This window comes from Aythya fuligula, chromosome 4 (genome assembly GCF_009819795.1).
Source record: "Aythya fuligula isolate bAytFul2 chromosome 4, bAytFul2.pri, whole genome shotgun sequence".
Classification (NCBI taxonomy): domain Eukaryota; kingdom Metazoa; phylum Chordata; class Aves; order Anseriformes; family Anatidae; genus Aythya; species Aythya fuligula.
Genome location: NC_045562.1, coordinates 57,831,511 through 57,845,862, shown reverse-complemented (window position 1 = coordinate 57,845,862; position 14,352 = coordinate 57,831,511). Strand labels below are relative to the sequence as shown.

General features: G+C 41.8%; 2 protein-coding genes across 4 annotated transcripts in view; one reads left to right on the top strand and one right to left on the bottom strand.

The window, feature by feature from the left end:
- SEL1L3 (SEL1L family member 3) overlaps positions 1 to 5,465 on the bottom strand; it is a 37,426-nt gene extending 31,961 nt beyond the window's left edge. For 2 of the 3 annotated variants that reach the window (XM_032186012.1, XM_032186013.1), the window contains exons 1-2: positions 5,329 to 5,465; positions 842 to 1,409 (exon numbers count right to left, since the gene is read on the bottom strand). In XM_032186012.1, coding sequence (XP_032041903.1) covers positions 842 to 1,409; positions 5,329 to 5,385 — 625 coding nt within the window. In that variant the 5' untranslated portion in view covers positions 5,386 to 5,465. Of the gene's footprint in view, positions 1 to 841; positions 1,410 to 1,869; positions 1,991 to 5,328 lie in introns of those variants that run through there. The other variant, XM_032186014.1, reaches the window with a different exon arrangement.
- A 62-nt stretch (positions 5,466 to 5,527) lies between these two features.
- Positions 5,528 to 10,571, top strand: SMIM20 (small integral membrane protein 20). The gene is made up of 3 exons (XM_032186015.1): positions 5,528 to 5,853; positions 8,689 to 8,745; positions 10,026 to 10,571. The coding sequence occupies exons 1-3, from the start codon at positions 5,745 to 5,747 to the stop codon at positions 10,061 to 10,063; spliced, it is 204 nt and encodes a 67-aa protein (XP_032041906.1). The 5' UTR covers positions 5,528 to 5,744; the 3' UTR covers positions 10,064 to 10,571.
- The last annotated feature ends 3,781 nt before the right edge of the window (positions 10,572 to 14,352 follow it).

The window sequence follows — 14,352 nt, the reverse complement described above, 5'->3', positions numbered from 1 at the left end:
TCTTGCTAGCTAGCCAGCAGGATGTACCTGATATAAATTTTTTTTGTAACTCCTAAAGGTTAGTATTTTGTTATGTTAGCAAATTGTAAATGATACAATTCTTCTTTAGCAGATGGTTATTTTTCCTTGTGATTTGTGTGAATCTATACCTGAATAGAAATCAGAATTCAACCAAAATGGTCAAATACAACATATTTAGTTTTTTAACACTAGCATAAATGTAGAAAAAATAGCATTGCTGAAGAATAAATTTATTAAAAACATATTTTAAATTTTAAAACTATTAATTTTAATAAAAAACAGTTCATGATGGCTTCGGCAAAAAAAAAAAAAAAAAAAAAGGAAAAAAATACTGTAATGTTTATTTCACTGCAAAGTCTTAAAAAAATCTGTTTCCAAGCATATGGCACTCATCTTAAGCAGAAAACATGAGATGACCCATGTGAGTATTACGTATGTAAGAACTGCAGGACTGACGCTGAAATAATGCAATATGGGACTGAACAACTCTCTTTGAAGGAATGGTGTCCACTGACCTCAGTGCGTTTTAAATAAGTATTTTGTGAATATATTTAGAAAATAAAAGGCAGTGCTGCAAGAGATCTCCAGGCTGGCTGTGGTTAAACAAGCTGACTATGAGAGACAAGATGACTTTGGTCATTTGAAGCTCCAACCCTGTAGTTACTAAGCTTACATAGTCAATGTGGGCCAAGTAAATCTGTCCACATAAAGAGTGCATACCTGTAATAAATGTTAACAGCTTACAAAGATGTTATCTGGGTCCTGTTAGTCCCCTCAGAAGAGATTTAAAAAAAAAAAAAAAAAGTGACATTACACATACCGCTTTCGTGAGGGCACTGGGGTATCTTGTTTGCCTGGAGCATCCACAGATAGTCAGCACCCCACTGAAGACAGACTTTGTGGTCTTTGTATGGGCGTTCAAAAGGCGGAACTGCTTCTAAGAAAGTGTAATTTTTGGCTACTGCCTCCTGGTAGCTTTCATTCTGCTCAACATCATAGCTGCTAACTGGTTTGTGACTAATCCATGCATATAATATCACACTGTGCACCATTATTGCGTTTCTGATGATAAAATCATCCCTGTAAACCATGATGCTTGGGAACTTCAAATGCACTTGTCGAGTTTGACTAATGTAAAGGTTCTTCTCATCCTTCCACCTCCTTCTGTATACTGGTACACCAGTCCTGAACTCTGAAGAAGCTACCGCTTCCAAGCTGACGATGCAAGGCTTAGAACATAAATACTGAACTAAAACCTCAGAATTGTTAAGAACTTTCTTTTCCAAAATGTTTAAATGAATGAAGTCCGCATAATCCACGTTTCGTTCAAACTGTGGAGTAACAGCTGTTGTCCGTAACGTCTCCTTTCCAAAGGATGGCATAAAATTCTGGAAGGAAAAACAAACAGTGAAACCACCCTGTTAACCAGAGAACCTACGTGTACAAGATTATCAATACACTGTCAACAATAATAGGACACTGAAGAAGCAGGAGGTTTATACAGAGTACTCGGACTCCAAAATACCAGGATTCCTTCACACAGCATGTAGGTATGAATTACTAAGGAGATACCATCAAGGTTTTAACAGTAATAACTCACCTAGGTTGACTTCTCAAAGCCACATATGCTTCCCAACAAAATGTACTTATAGGGTGTATCCTTCTGCAAGTGCAATCCGGTCTACTAAGATACTTACTTTCACGTCATGCTATTTACACAAGTTCCCATGATCAAGACTAAAGAATATATACAGAAGTGTGCTGGCATTTATTCATCCTATCGCTGCTGGCTGGCACTGCTGCAGCCTGGTATTCCCCTCTTTCTATAAAGTTAACTAGTTGTGTTACCTCCCGTGCGGGTATCCAAAGAGCAGGAATAACAACTAGAGCAGCTCTCCGTGGTTTCCTGAGAATGAATCCATGTTCTTAAAGCATTTAAGAACATCTATCAGAAACATTCCTATCCACAAAATGGGTTTACAAATCTGGGCAGCGAGACCAGCAGACAGTTTTTGCTCTCTCTAGCTATGCCCATTATATACTTTGTGAGTTCTTGGACACCCACCAGGATTATCCTCCCAGCTGAAGTTCTCGTTTCCAAAGCTTCAATCTGCTTTTTTTCTTTCTGCTCAGCAGTCAGTGACTGGATTGATGTGCTGCCAGGATACCAAGGATTACTCTCTCGGAGGGCCAGCCACTGTCACTGCACTGCTGCCAGATTCCCTGATCTGTCTAAAACATTCCCAATCGCTACTTTGGACTGCCAGGCAAGTGGGTAGTTCGGATTACTCAAAATAAGAGGCTCTTTTTTTAGAGACTTTTAACTTTGCTAAGCTTAAATAGATTGAATTGAAATGTATCTTGGATATCTACCTCGGACTGATGGCTTTTTTACTGCAATTCTCAAAATATTTAAAAGATTCAACCATGTGGCATGTACATTTCTAGTTATTAGAAGCATGTGCTGTGAACCTGGAGGACAAGACCTTGCCCATGCTCCAAGCTGGGGATCAGTAAAAATCCCTTATGATAAATCATTTTGCTTTTTACTTCTTACAAATGCATTGACGCTCCTTTAAAGCTACTCTGAAAAAAAAAATCATTTGCAAAACGTGTGAAGCCGTAAACACTAGGAAAAGCTACAACTACGTTTACCTGTACTGCCTCCTTCTTCCTACAGATAATTTTAGATTTCATTGTATGACCAAATGTTCTCTTTTTCCCCTTTGTTCAAAGCAGAAGTTGGAAGACATAGCTGAGTGAAGGAACTTGTGGGTGAGAAAGGTGGTTATCACTGCTAGCAACTGGATAACTCTAGATAACAAGATTTATTTACTTTTATAGGTCTTTTTGAACTTGTCGCTCAAATTACTTCCCACAAGAACAACTGACTGTTCCTTATCTTCTCGTGTCTGACAAGAGACACAGGAAGCCAAATGTGCAGTAATGCTGAGCATTCATAAATACATGTAAGCCCCCAAATGTATATTTTGACCAAATAAAATGCCATAAAAATGAAAAACTCTCCATGATGTCAGGATCTAGGCTTTTTACAGTAGGTAGTCTCTTCAGAGTAACAGCCTCTCCCTCTGTCTTATCTCCCATCCTATAAAATCCTATAAAACCAAGTTAGCATTTCAGTCACTAGTGGCAAAGCGCACTGAAATATTCATTTGACCCTAACAAATCTATCTGCAGGCCCGTGTTTAGATGATGTGTTTTATGATGGACCTACTGAAAGGAATAAAAAAGGAGTAGCAGAAAGGGGCTGGTGTCCGTTGGAAGTTACTACCACATCCTGCAATAAAACACCTGCACAAATACACATTAAAAAGCTGATTAGAGAACCTTGATTTTGACTCCAATACCTTTCAGGCAAAGCTACTATTATGATATGCTTCTTATATAAGCCTTTTATGGCTATAGATATCGCTAAAGAATGGACACAACAGCAAACACAAATCATGCCAAACCTCTTCTACTTGATGGATGCCATCAATATCTATCAAATATTTTTTGATCTTGCAATAAACAGTATGTGAAAACAGTTTAATCTGTATGATTTATTATGATCTTCCTTATGGCACGGTCCCCTGATTATAAATGTCATGCCATTTAGTTATCAGAAAACATTGAAATCTACCAGGTAGACACTACAAATCATCGTGTTACCACTGCATACACTTATTTAAAGCTAAAAATCATCCAGGCAGCTCTCAGTTTTCCCAGGGGTTCCTCCAACACAGAGATATGGGAGTTGGCTCCCAGCAAAGACAGCTTGGGTCTGGCAGGGTTCATTAGCAAAGACGCAGCAGGATGTGAAATGTGGCCATCCGGCTTCCAACGAAAGGCTGACTCTGGCAGAAATTACGCTGGTGTTTTGTTCCCCCCCCCCCCCCCCGTGTTGAGGATATCCCAAGGCAGTAAGCACTGCAACTCAAAGCCAGCTCCTTGTAGTACAGACTGCTCCTGGAGCACCTAAGCATGACGAAGCATGACCACTGATGCATAAGGTCAGCTTCAGCTGCGCTGCCCTCAGTGCCCGCTCTGCAAAATGGCTTGCACAGGCTTACTAAAGAACCTTTCCTTTGTATTCTGTGGTGCCTCAGGTATTGAGACAGAAGCTGCAAAAAAGCACGAAGCACAGTCGGGTGTGCTGTTGCACCACACCTAATAAATCCTCCAGGATGCCCATCCAGCAAGGAGCACAGTGCAAAGACCCCCGGAGTGATCCCACAGCGATGCAGCTGTGCCAGACCACGGACAGCAAACTTTTCTGGACAGTGGCTGAGTCTGTTCCCACCTGGTTACCCCTGTACACTGCTCTCCAATGTGCTGGCAGCACGCCTATTAAATAAGTCTGTCTGTGAGGAACCCTAAACATCACTTCCCTCAGCATTACCTCAGACAACACAGGGTTAATTGCACGTAATCTCTGGCTACAGAGAGCTAGGATGAAAGGATTACACAATGAGTGCGATTATGAGATTTAAAAGTAAAATTTTCCCAGTGTAGTAAACAGGCCAGCTATGGTGGATTAAAAATGGTATCATGAGACAGGCAGGGCTCAGTAAGACAGGCACAGAGGCTTCATTGTGTGGGGCAACTTGATCGTAAAAGCTGTCCAAGTTTTCTTCTTGGATCTTTTTCTTAAACCTGCTGAACCTGAGGGAGTGATCTAGCCCACGCCACCACACCAGTGCTGGAGTAAAATCGCTGTGGGAGAAAATCACTACAATTAGTAGGGAAGTGAGCATTTTCAGTGGTGAAATACTACAGAAACGGTGCCTTCACTGGCTGGAGTACGATCTCAGCGGGCAAGAGCTCACCCCTGCAGGAATTCCACAGTCCTTTGGGATCACACCGGGTCGCACCACGCCTGAAGGTAACCCCAGTCCCTCACCTGCGCACACCCGCCACGTCGCGCTGCTTTGGGATGTCTGAAGAGCAGCCCCGCCACAACAGGGTGCCGACCTGCTCCTATGGACCCCCAACCTGTACGCACACGAAGGCTTGGGACAGGAGTTTGCATTTCGCAGCGGCAAAGAGGAGAAAGGAGCTCAGCTCAGCTCAGCAGACACCTTTACAACCCGATTTGCTTCCAGCAGCTGATGCGCCCCGAGGCAGACCCCAGAGGCTCCCCCTCTCCCAACCCTCAGGGGTCCAGTTTAACGCGGTTCAAGCTAAAAAGGTCCAGTTTAAAGGGCTTCACCACACACAGCCCCGAGCCCCCAAAGCCCCCCGGGGCCGGTCCCTCAGCCCCGCCACCATTTCACGGCCGCCCGGGGCAGGCGCTCCGCCACTCACCGTGAGGAGGAGGAGGAGGAGCGGGGGGACGCGGCGGGGCAGCCCGGCGGGCTCCATGCTGCCGCGGCGCCTCAGCAGCAGCTGCAGGAGGAGGACGAGGAGGCGCCCATCGGCGTGGCGGCGCTGCCCGCTGCCCGGCCGGCAGGGCTGCGGCGGATCCGGCTTCCCGGAGGAGGAGGAGCCGGCGGCCGGGCAGGGCAGCGGCTCGCCCCGAGCAGCAGCAGCAGCAGCAGCCGCCGCCCTCGCGTCCCCTCCGGCCAGCGGGGAGCCCGCCGTGCCCCGTCCCCCCGTGCCGCACCGGGAGGCGAGGAGCACGGCGGCGGGCGGCCGCCATCAGCCCCGGAACCGGCAGCGGCGGAGCCTCGGTGCAGGAGGAGGAGGAGGAGGAGGAGGAAGAGGAGGGGGTCGCCGCCATCATGGCGGGGCTGAGCCGCACGCTGGGCATCTTCGGCGGCTTCGTGGCCGTGGTGGGGGCTGCCCTGTACCCCATCTACTTCAGGCCGCTGCTGCTGCCGGATGAGTACAGTGAGTGCCGGGGGGCCGCAGGGAGCCGGGGGGAGCTGTGTCCCAATGTCCCCGTGTCCCCACAGGTCGCACGGTGCTGCCACGCGGGGCTCCTGCCGTCTGCCCGGCGAGGCAGCTGGAGGGGGTTTCTAGGAAAAACGACAAAAAATAGGGCGGCAAACTCATTGATCTTCTCCGAGGGACTTTGGCCTTGCGTTGGGAGTGAAGTGAAATGTAGCTGGAAAGCAGCGGGGATTATTTAGGGAGGCGATGTCTGTGAAGGCGGACACTGACCCCAAGGACAGGTGTTCTCCCCTGTGTTCCCATTTAAAAACCCTACTGTTTTTCGCTTACCTTACTCCTTTTTACACGTGGTGTGGTCTCCAAAATTATGATGTGTGATCCTTCCTTGAGGAAGGGAGAGAGCCAGTGGATAATTTCCTCACCTGTGCTTGTGAGTTACATGAGCAAATGTTCCCTGTCAGGAATTTTTTAAACTCTCCATTTAGCACATAAAATGGGCAGTGTACAGTTAGTAAGTACTTACACTTGCTATTTAGAGCCTGATTTTATACTTTATTTATCACATTCTGCTCAAGCTCTCCTTTGGCTGCACCCGTAGTAACTTCCCTTCCACCTCAGGATATTCCCTGTGCTTTTCTTGATGCTCACCAGTTGCATGAGAGCAGCACAAACATTCACCAAACACTTAGAGGAGATCATGGGATTTCATGGTTGTGGTACTGGTGGGAAAATACCTGTGTTAGTGTTTGGGCTGCAGAGGATTTAATTTTCTGAGTACAATCTAGTAAGCTGTATAGCAACAAAACTTCTAGAAGCCTAACACAGCCCCCAATTAACTTGAGCTGTGGGTGAATACTCGTTATCTCTGTGTATTGAGAAGCTGGGTCTGCAGTTGGTCATCTGGGTTTGCATCCCATAGTAATCCTGCAAGAGGCAAGAATGGATTGTAGTTCTCGAGTGCCATTCAACTTTGTAAACATAAAATGCCATAATTTCCTTCTTCCATCTTTTTTTTTTTTTTTTGTGTGTCACCTGAATTCTGCACAAGTGAGGCACAGTATGCTCAGGAGCAAGTCTTTTCCGCGTGATACACATCTTCAGAGGCAATTCCTAGCGGTTTAACAAATAAAGTGGAAGATATTTGGGAAAACAGCATGCAATCAAATTGCTAATTTGTACCATAAATTGTTCACACAGGGGTTTCTGACTTAATTTCATATAGAAGTGCTATCATTTTATAGCTTTTTAGTACCTCAGCTTGTAGCTTCGATGCTCCTGATATTTTCATGTCTGGGACTAGTTTTAAAATAGACTGTTTCCTCATAATAAACACATAATTTAGTGGCAGCATTGAAACCTTGAGATCTTTCCACCTCTTCCATTTAGATTAATTAACGCAGCTGGTTGACAGAATCTATTTGGGTTGATGCCAGATGGGAATAAGGCATTTTCACAGTAGAATCCATGGTTTTGCTGAATTGTGAGAGTCTGCTCCTGTACCATCCTGTGAGGTGGTTGTCCTACCACTGAGACTGGCTTTTTCTCATTTTTCTTTCTTTGTTTTACCCATTTTCCAAGTTGCTCTCAGGCCCCATCCTAGTCTTCCAATTGGCCGTTCTGTGTCTGGTTTCCGTGTTTCTCATCTGTTACAGGCTGTGTCAGTTTCTTTGCCTTACCAGCCATCAGCTCTTTCCGTTCACCCCAAGTGTGTTTCAGACAGACGTCTCAAATTGATTCCAATTTTGATCTCTGCCTCTCCTCTCATTTTAGCATCCATCTCATACTCTTTGGCTGTCCTTCTCCATGTCTAGGAGTAAGTCTGATTCCTTGCCCTAACCGGTTCTGTTTTCTCTGAGTTTTACACCCTATTGTTTGAAAATGGATTGTATGCTAAAGAGTATGGAACAGCAATTCTTATTCTCAGTGGAAAGAACTGAGTGCCTGTGCCCTTGCAACTAGGATCAGTGATACTCCTGCTAGTGTTTCGTAGCCTTAGTCATGTATCTAGACAGCCTGATCACATGCAGTGCTTGTGCATTCTCAGTGTGATAGGATGTGGAAAAATTCTAGTTTTAAGGTAGGCATAGTTCAGAGTTTCCCCTGAGACAGTGCACACAACAATTTTTTTAGAGGCTTAAAAAGTTCAGTGGGATTGACAAAAGGCTAATAATCCAGACAAGCTTTGACTTCCTGCTTCAAAGCACTGCAGTGGCAAAGCCCTTGACTGGAGAGGGGGAAAAAAGGGAGGGAAATAGGGAAAATGATACAGTTTTACCCGTTTCTCTTTCTGGAAGTGTTTAGATTTAAAAAAGAAACAAACAAAAACCCTGAGACAGGCCCACTTTGGAAAATATCCCTCTAATGCTCAGTTTCATGAAGTTTGCCAGCAGTAATTTTATAGATGCTGCTGTGAAAACTGTTTGTGATGAAACAAAAGATTTTCCAGGACCTGAAGATGGGGATCACTGATTCTGGAAGTAATAAATCTTTTGAGGAGTTTCACGTTGAGCATGTGAGGGGTAGCTCCTAAAAGTACCAGTCATTGCTTAAGTTATGGCATGACAACAGGTATTGCAGCATTTTTTTAAAAAGTAGTCATTACTTCAAGATGACTATCTTACAGTTTGTTTGCAGTCTCTCAGAACAGACTAGCTGTTAGTTTCTCTGCTACGTGTGAAGGCTCCATTTGTGTTGCATGCACAGATAATTCACCAGAATTTTACTGTGTAGGATTCAGAATGAAAGTAATTTTCAGTGTTGTTTTATTAGGAACAGGCAAGGTGTGTGGTATTTTCTTTTTATAAGTAGTGTTCTTTCTGTTTTGTCTTCCAGAGAAAGAACAGTCAATAAACCGAGCTGGTATTGTTCAAGAGGATATTCAGCCTCCAGGTATGCTCGATTCACGTGTCTCCATTGATTGCTTTAAAGGTCTTCCTGAAGTAAGACCCAAATATTTCTATAGATTTAAACAATACAGTGAAGATTACATTGAAAGAACACACATATAACAAACTTACCATTGAAGTGTTTTCTCAGGCTTACAAATTATGGATTTATTAGACCCGTTTTCAGTTGATCTAACTGGCCAAGTAAAGTTTTAGTTACTCAGTAATCTTCAGTCTTTCTTAAACAGTTTCCACACCAGAAAACCAGCTCAGAGTAAAGGAACTGTGAATGATGTGGGCTCTCACTGTAGAAAATACCCTATTGTACCCTTGTTTTGTTGAGTACTGCCTTGCAACTCAGCTTAACCACAATCTATGAGGAATTTATCAGTACCTTCCAGCCTCATGGGAGGAGGGTTAAGGTAGAAATCCACAACACAAATGGAGGTTTTGAATGCAACGATAATAGCTTTTTGATACCTGCTATTCCCCCGTGCTTTTCTACCTCTTGTTGGTAGAAAAGCATGGGGGAACAAACCTGTAGTATGTCAGACCATCCCTGATAGTTTGTTGTCTCTTAGGTAACAGAGTTGGCAATTCACTGTGCAAGGTTGGCATTTCTTGTTTAAAGATACCAGAATGCTTGTCTTGATGAAACAGTTTGTATTTGAATATGTTAAAGGGTAACTTATTCCTATTTTTAGAAAAGCCTGACAGCAGCAGCAGGGGAAAATCCAATAGGATTAATGCCATGTCCTAACTACACACATCAGTTAATTCGTCAGTGCAGGACTTGCTTTCCAAGAAGGTGGTGAAATGTTGAAGAAGAGCAGGAAATCATTATGAAATAGGAGTCTGTTAAATCTGCCTTTTTATTAAATAGTAAAGAAGATTGGACTGTCTCATTTATCCACGATGCAGGTACTTGATGACTAATCATCCTCAGTATAACTTTTTAATTCAAATTTAGCTGCCAATAAGAATTTATGAAACCCACTAGTTGAAAGCAAAATCCAGCCAAGGTACCGTTCTAGTGTTTTTTTTTCCAACAATATTGGAACACCTTACACGTGGGTGTAATAGATTTTCCATTATCTGAAGCTTAAGGTCAAGATGAAGTTGACTTTCTAAATATTTTTGCAGTCTTAAGCAGGGTTGAGAGCTCAGTGCAGAAAACGTTAGATTCTTTCAATTTTTGTCCACAAGGCTGGAATAGAAGACAAGTTTGTTTTTTTCTGCAACACTACTTATGAACTGCTGGTCATTTTTGTATTTGGTTCATAGGGTTAAAAGTGTGGTCTGATCCCTTTGGAAGAAAGTAATGTGGCTGGCTGGGTGCATTGCAAGGCAGAACTGAAGATGGACTCTTCAGCTGTTTCTTCTTACACTGAAGTGTGCCTGTGGGTGTCGCTGGAGAAGAATTCTGAATATGCTGTGTGGGCGCATGAGGAGCAACAAATGCTACTGGCTGGAATGCCAAGAGGAAAAAAAAATGCTGGTTTTGACAAAAGGTGCTTTGGTAACAATGCACAGATTGTTAGAGCACTGAAGGATTAAGTTTAGAAGTGAAATATTTATTTCCTTGAGAAAAGGGAAGAAGAATTATTTTTGTGGTTAATCTGTAAACACTTCTAGAAAAAATTATGAATAGGCTAAATCATGCAGACCACTGCAGTTTCCTCCCTAGTTTGAGAATTACTTTTTGTGGTTTTATGAAAACATGACAGAAGTTTATACCGAGAGAGACCACTGCAGATTTGTGCTCTCTTATGCAAAATATAACATGGTGAGTGTGAATTTGTACATTAAAATTTCTTCTTTTCAAACCAACGTGTATTTTTATTTCATTTATTTTGCGAGTAGTGCCAGCCATTCTCTAATTTCTCCTCCTGAATAGGAGGGGGGGAAAAATAGGATCGGGAAACTCATGGGTCTAGATAAAACCAGAGAAAATTAATGTAATTTATTGCCATCATATTTGGATATGGTGATCATCTGATTTGGATAGTGAGAAGTGAACAACAACAACAACAAAAATCACATTCCAACATTCCCCTCTCCCCTCCTTTTTCCAGGGTTAATTTCATTCTTTACTCATCTGCCCCAGCCCCCTAGCAGCACATGGGGAGTGCGGTTATAGTGAGTTTGTAGCAGTTCCTATGGTGCTTCCTCCTCCTCACACTTCTCTACTCCAACGTGGTCTCTCCACAGGCTGCAGCTCCTCTCAGGAGAACCTGTTCCAGTGTGGGTTCTTCAGGAGCTGCAGTTCCTTAAGGAAATAATCAAGGTGCTGTGATGTGGGGTCTTCCATGGGTTGCAGTGTGGATATCTGCTCTGCAGTGGTCCTCTCCACAAACTACTCCAGTGCTTGAAGTGCCTCATTGCCCTCATTCTTTTCTGATGTTGGTATTCATGTTAGTATTTCTCACTTCTTTTTTCTTACTCTACTAGTCTGCCTTTTTACCTTAAATACATTTTCATAAAGGTGCCAACCACTTGGCTGCTGGGCTGCGCTTTTAGAAAGCACTTTTATGGTAGGCATACTGACCATCAGAACAGCCTAGTAAAGAATTGCCCCTGCTAAAGATCTTTACCCTAACTGGATGCTTCTCTTAACAATAGGTTCTGAATAAATGATGTTTTCAGATTTCAGAAGAAAGAAGCACTCTATAACCTACAGTTTTTATGGTTTGTATCCTAACAAATATTGTTGTTAAGTATAGGTGTAGCACATACATTTATCTTGAATATGCTGTCTTCTTTCCTTGGATTATTCTTAGTATCTGATTGTGGGACAAGCATTTTGACCACTGCAAAATCACGTACATTATGTAGAATGTATTTGCAGTGAGTGTTATTTATAAAGTTGAGGTGTTAATTTGCTATTTTTACAGATATCATTTGGCTTTATTAACGACAGATAAAATACTTGACTTTTATGATGTTCTCTTCCAAAACACCATTCTGTTACTTGCTATTCCTTTTCTACTTTTTGTTGTAATTCCCTTCCCATTCAAACGTGTACTTCCTCTCCTGACATATTTTTTTAAGAATCTCCTATTATCCCAGTAAGCGTTACATTTTTTTATTTAATTTTACTTTTTATTTTTTAGCTTGCTTGCTGGGAAAATGTGAGCACACTTGATTCTTGTGAGTTCTCAGGTGCTCTCACAGGGTAGATGATGGCTGAAGCCAGAGTTCATCCAACCGCAGGGTTGTTGACACAAGTTTCCCCACATGGCATAGCACAACTCTGTCACAAAGCTAATTCAGTCTTTGCTGGGAAAAGAAGAATCAAACTGAAGAGCGAAGAGGTTTCTATCACTTAAACATTTCTCCAATGAGAGCATGAAAATGAGGGAGCCTTGCTTTCTTGAGCAAAACTAAATGGTGATGAACCATTTTAGAAGAAACATACAGTTGTTTCATCTAAAATACCTTTCCAATGGAAATGAAGCATTGCTTAAATACAAATAATCTGTAACTGCCTAGTTAGAAAACAAGGAGTTCTAGCAGAAACTAGAAATTGTTCAATATTGTTCAATAATGCTGCTTAGTGACACACAGCATGCATCATGGTAATGCGGAACAGTTATTAAACTGCTCCTTGAGGATAAATGATGTGATAGAGGGTATTAAATTATTTAATTTGGAGTTAGGAGATAAGACAATCTCTGCTACTCTTCTGTGTTGTGAATTTGAATAATTTGCTGAGTCTGGATCTTTCCTAGACAAATATTAGATAGTTTCAGAACAGTGGCTGTGTGCTACCAGGTTCTGAGCCTTTTGCCTTCATTTCACGTAAATATTGCAAAGCACTTGAGTACGTGAACTTAATTATTTAGAATTTATAAAATCCAACATGTCTGTTGGTCATGATCTCTAGTTCGTTCTGGGGCCAAAATGAGATGACAACACATGCAAATAAGCTTGGTAAGATTTGTATTTTTTTTATATTGGGTTTGCAGCAGTGCATATTTGTTGCATACTACCAAAGTGCATTGAAACTCTCAAAATGTTATATGTTTTAATGATTGTAACTCTTCATTTGCTGTATTCAACCTGATAAAATGGGTGATTTGCCATGTCTTTAAAGTGTTAGAATACCGAATGCCTTTTTCAAAATATTTTTTATTTTATCTGGATAAAACTAATTACTCTTCTTGCAAACCAATACAAAACAAAACTGTTAAGTCAACAAGGAACATACGGCAATAATTCTCAGTTTACACTGAAATTTTATACTATTGCTCTGGCAGTTGCCAGTTGCCTGGAGACTTGCCCGAGACTCCTGTGGGAAGTCCTGATCCTGCAGTTGGCTTTCTGGGCGTGGTGACAATGCTTTGCCCTGCTCCTGGCCACTGTACACAACCCTTCCCATCTCCTAACTGCTCAGCTGCAGGTGAAGTTGGATAGATAGCAAGTTGTGCTCCCTAAAAGTGTTTCCTTATCTTGCTCTGAAGTTAGGAGATTTTACTACTTTTGTAGCCTGCAGCAACTACTGGTTTTCAGCACAAGCACGCAAAGCTGTTAGATGTTTATAATAATTCATTATTTTATAAAATCGCTAGCACTTGGGAAATCTGTGTCTAATCTGCCCTTCAGAGAGGAATCCATTTTATGGTTTTAGTCTACCTATTCTGATTGTTGGGATAGAAGGTTTGAGACAAAACATTTGATAAAAAAAAAAAAAAAAAAAGTTTTCTAGGAATGTCTTTTTTAAAGTTATTTATTCTGTAATATGAATACTTATTTATTCTAGTTGAAATATGAACATCAAATATAACTGCAGTCTTTGGTGGACTTGGATTAAATTTTGAAACACCACTTTGACTTCCTAACAAAAGCAACTGGTTATACTAAATTTGGACCTGCTGCAGTAAGCTGATAAATTTTGAAATTGTTAAAACTTGTGCTATGAAGAATAAGTTTGGCATTTTGGTCTAAATGCAACATGGCTCTGAAACACTGTAGATGCAAAAAAACCTTCAAATGCAAACACGACAGGAGGAGGAAATATGGCAAAGGATACTGGCAAGAAAGAGAAATAGGAATTTTAAATATTTGCTGAAGACTGCACTTGATTTATTGAAGTAGTTCTCACTGGTAAGGTGAGAAGGGATTTTTTTTTCTTTTATACTTAAACACATTTAATAGCATCAACTGATCTGCAGAGTTTACTGTATATGTGCTCGCCCACTAGGAAAAATAAGAAACCTGTCCAGAAAAAAAAAGCATTTTTATGATTTGCAGTTTTCCACACCAAAATAAATCTACTTTACTTTCTTGCAGTCTAGCAATAATTAACTACTCATTTTCTCAGAAATGTGTACACTCCTACTGACCTTCTTCATGTTAACATGCAGACACAGCAGTAAATGAAAAGCTGCATTGACTTTTTCTGTGGTGCCACACGGCCCAGATAGAATATTTGCTAGTGGAAGGAAATTATTTTCCAGCTTCTGAGAAAGTGCTGCGAAACATCGTTTTTATGTGGACAATGCATGGCTAGAGGGCAAAAAACAAAGTGCAGGGTACAGCATATTAAAGCTTTCTTTTTCGCATATTAGCTTGGCCAGAAAAAATGGTACAGTGTTTAAGACAGTGTCTT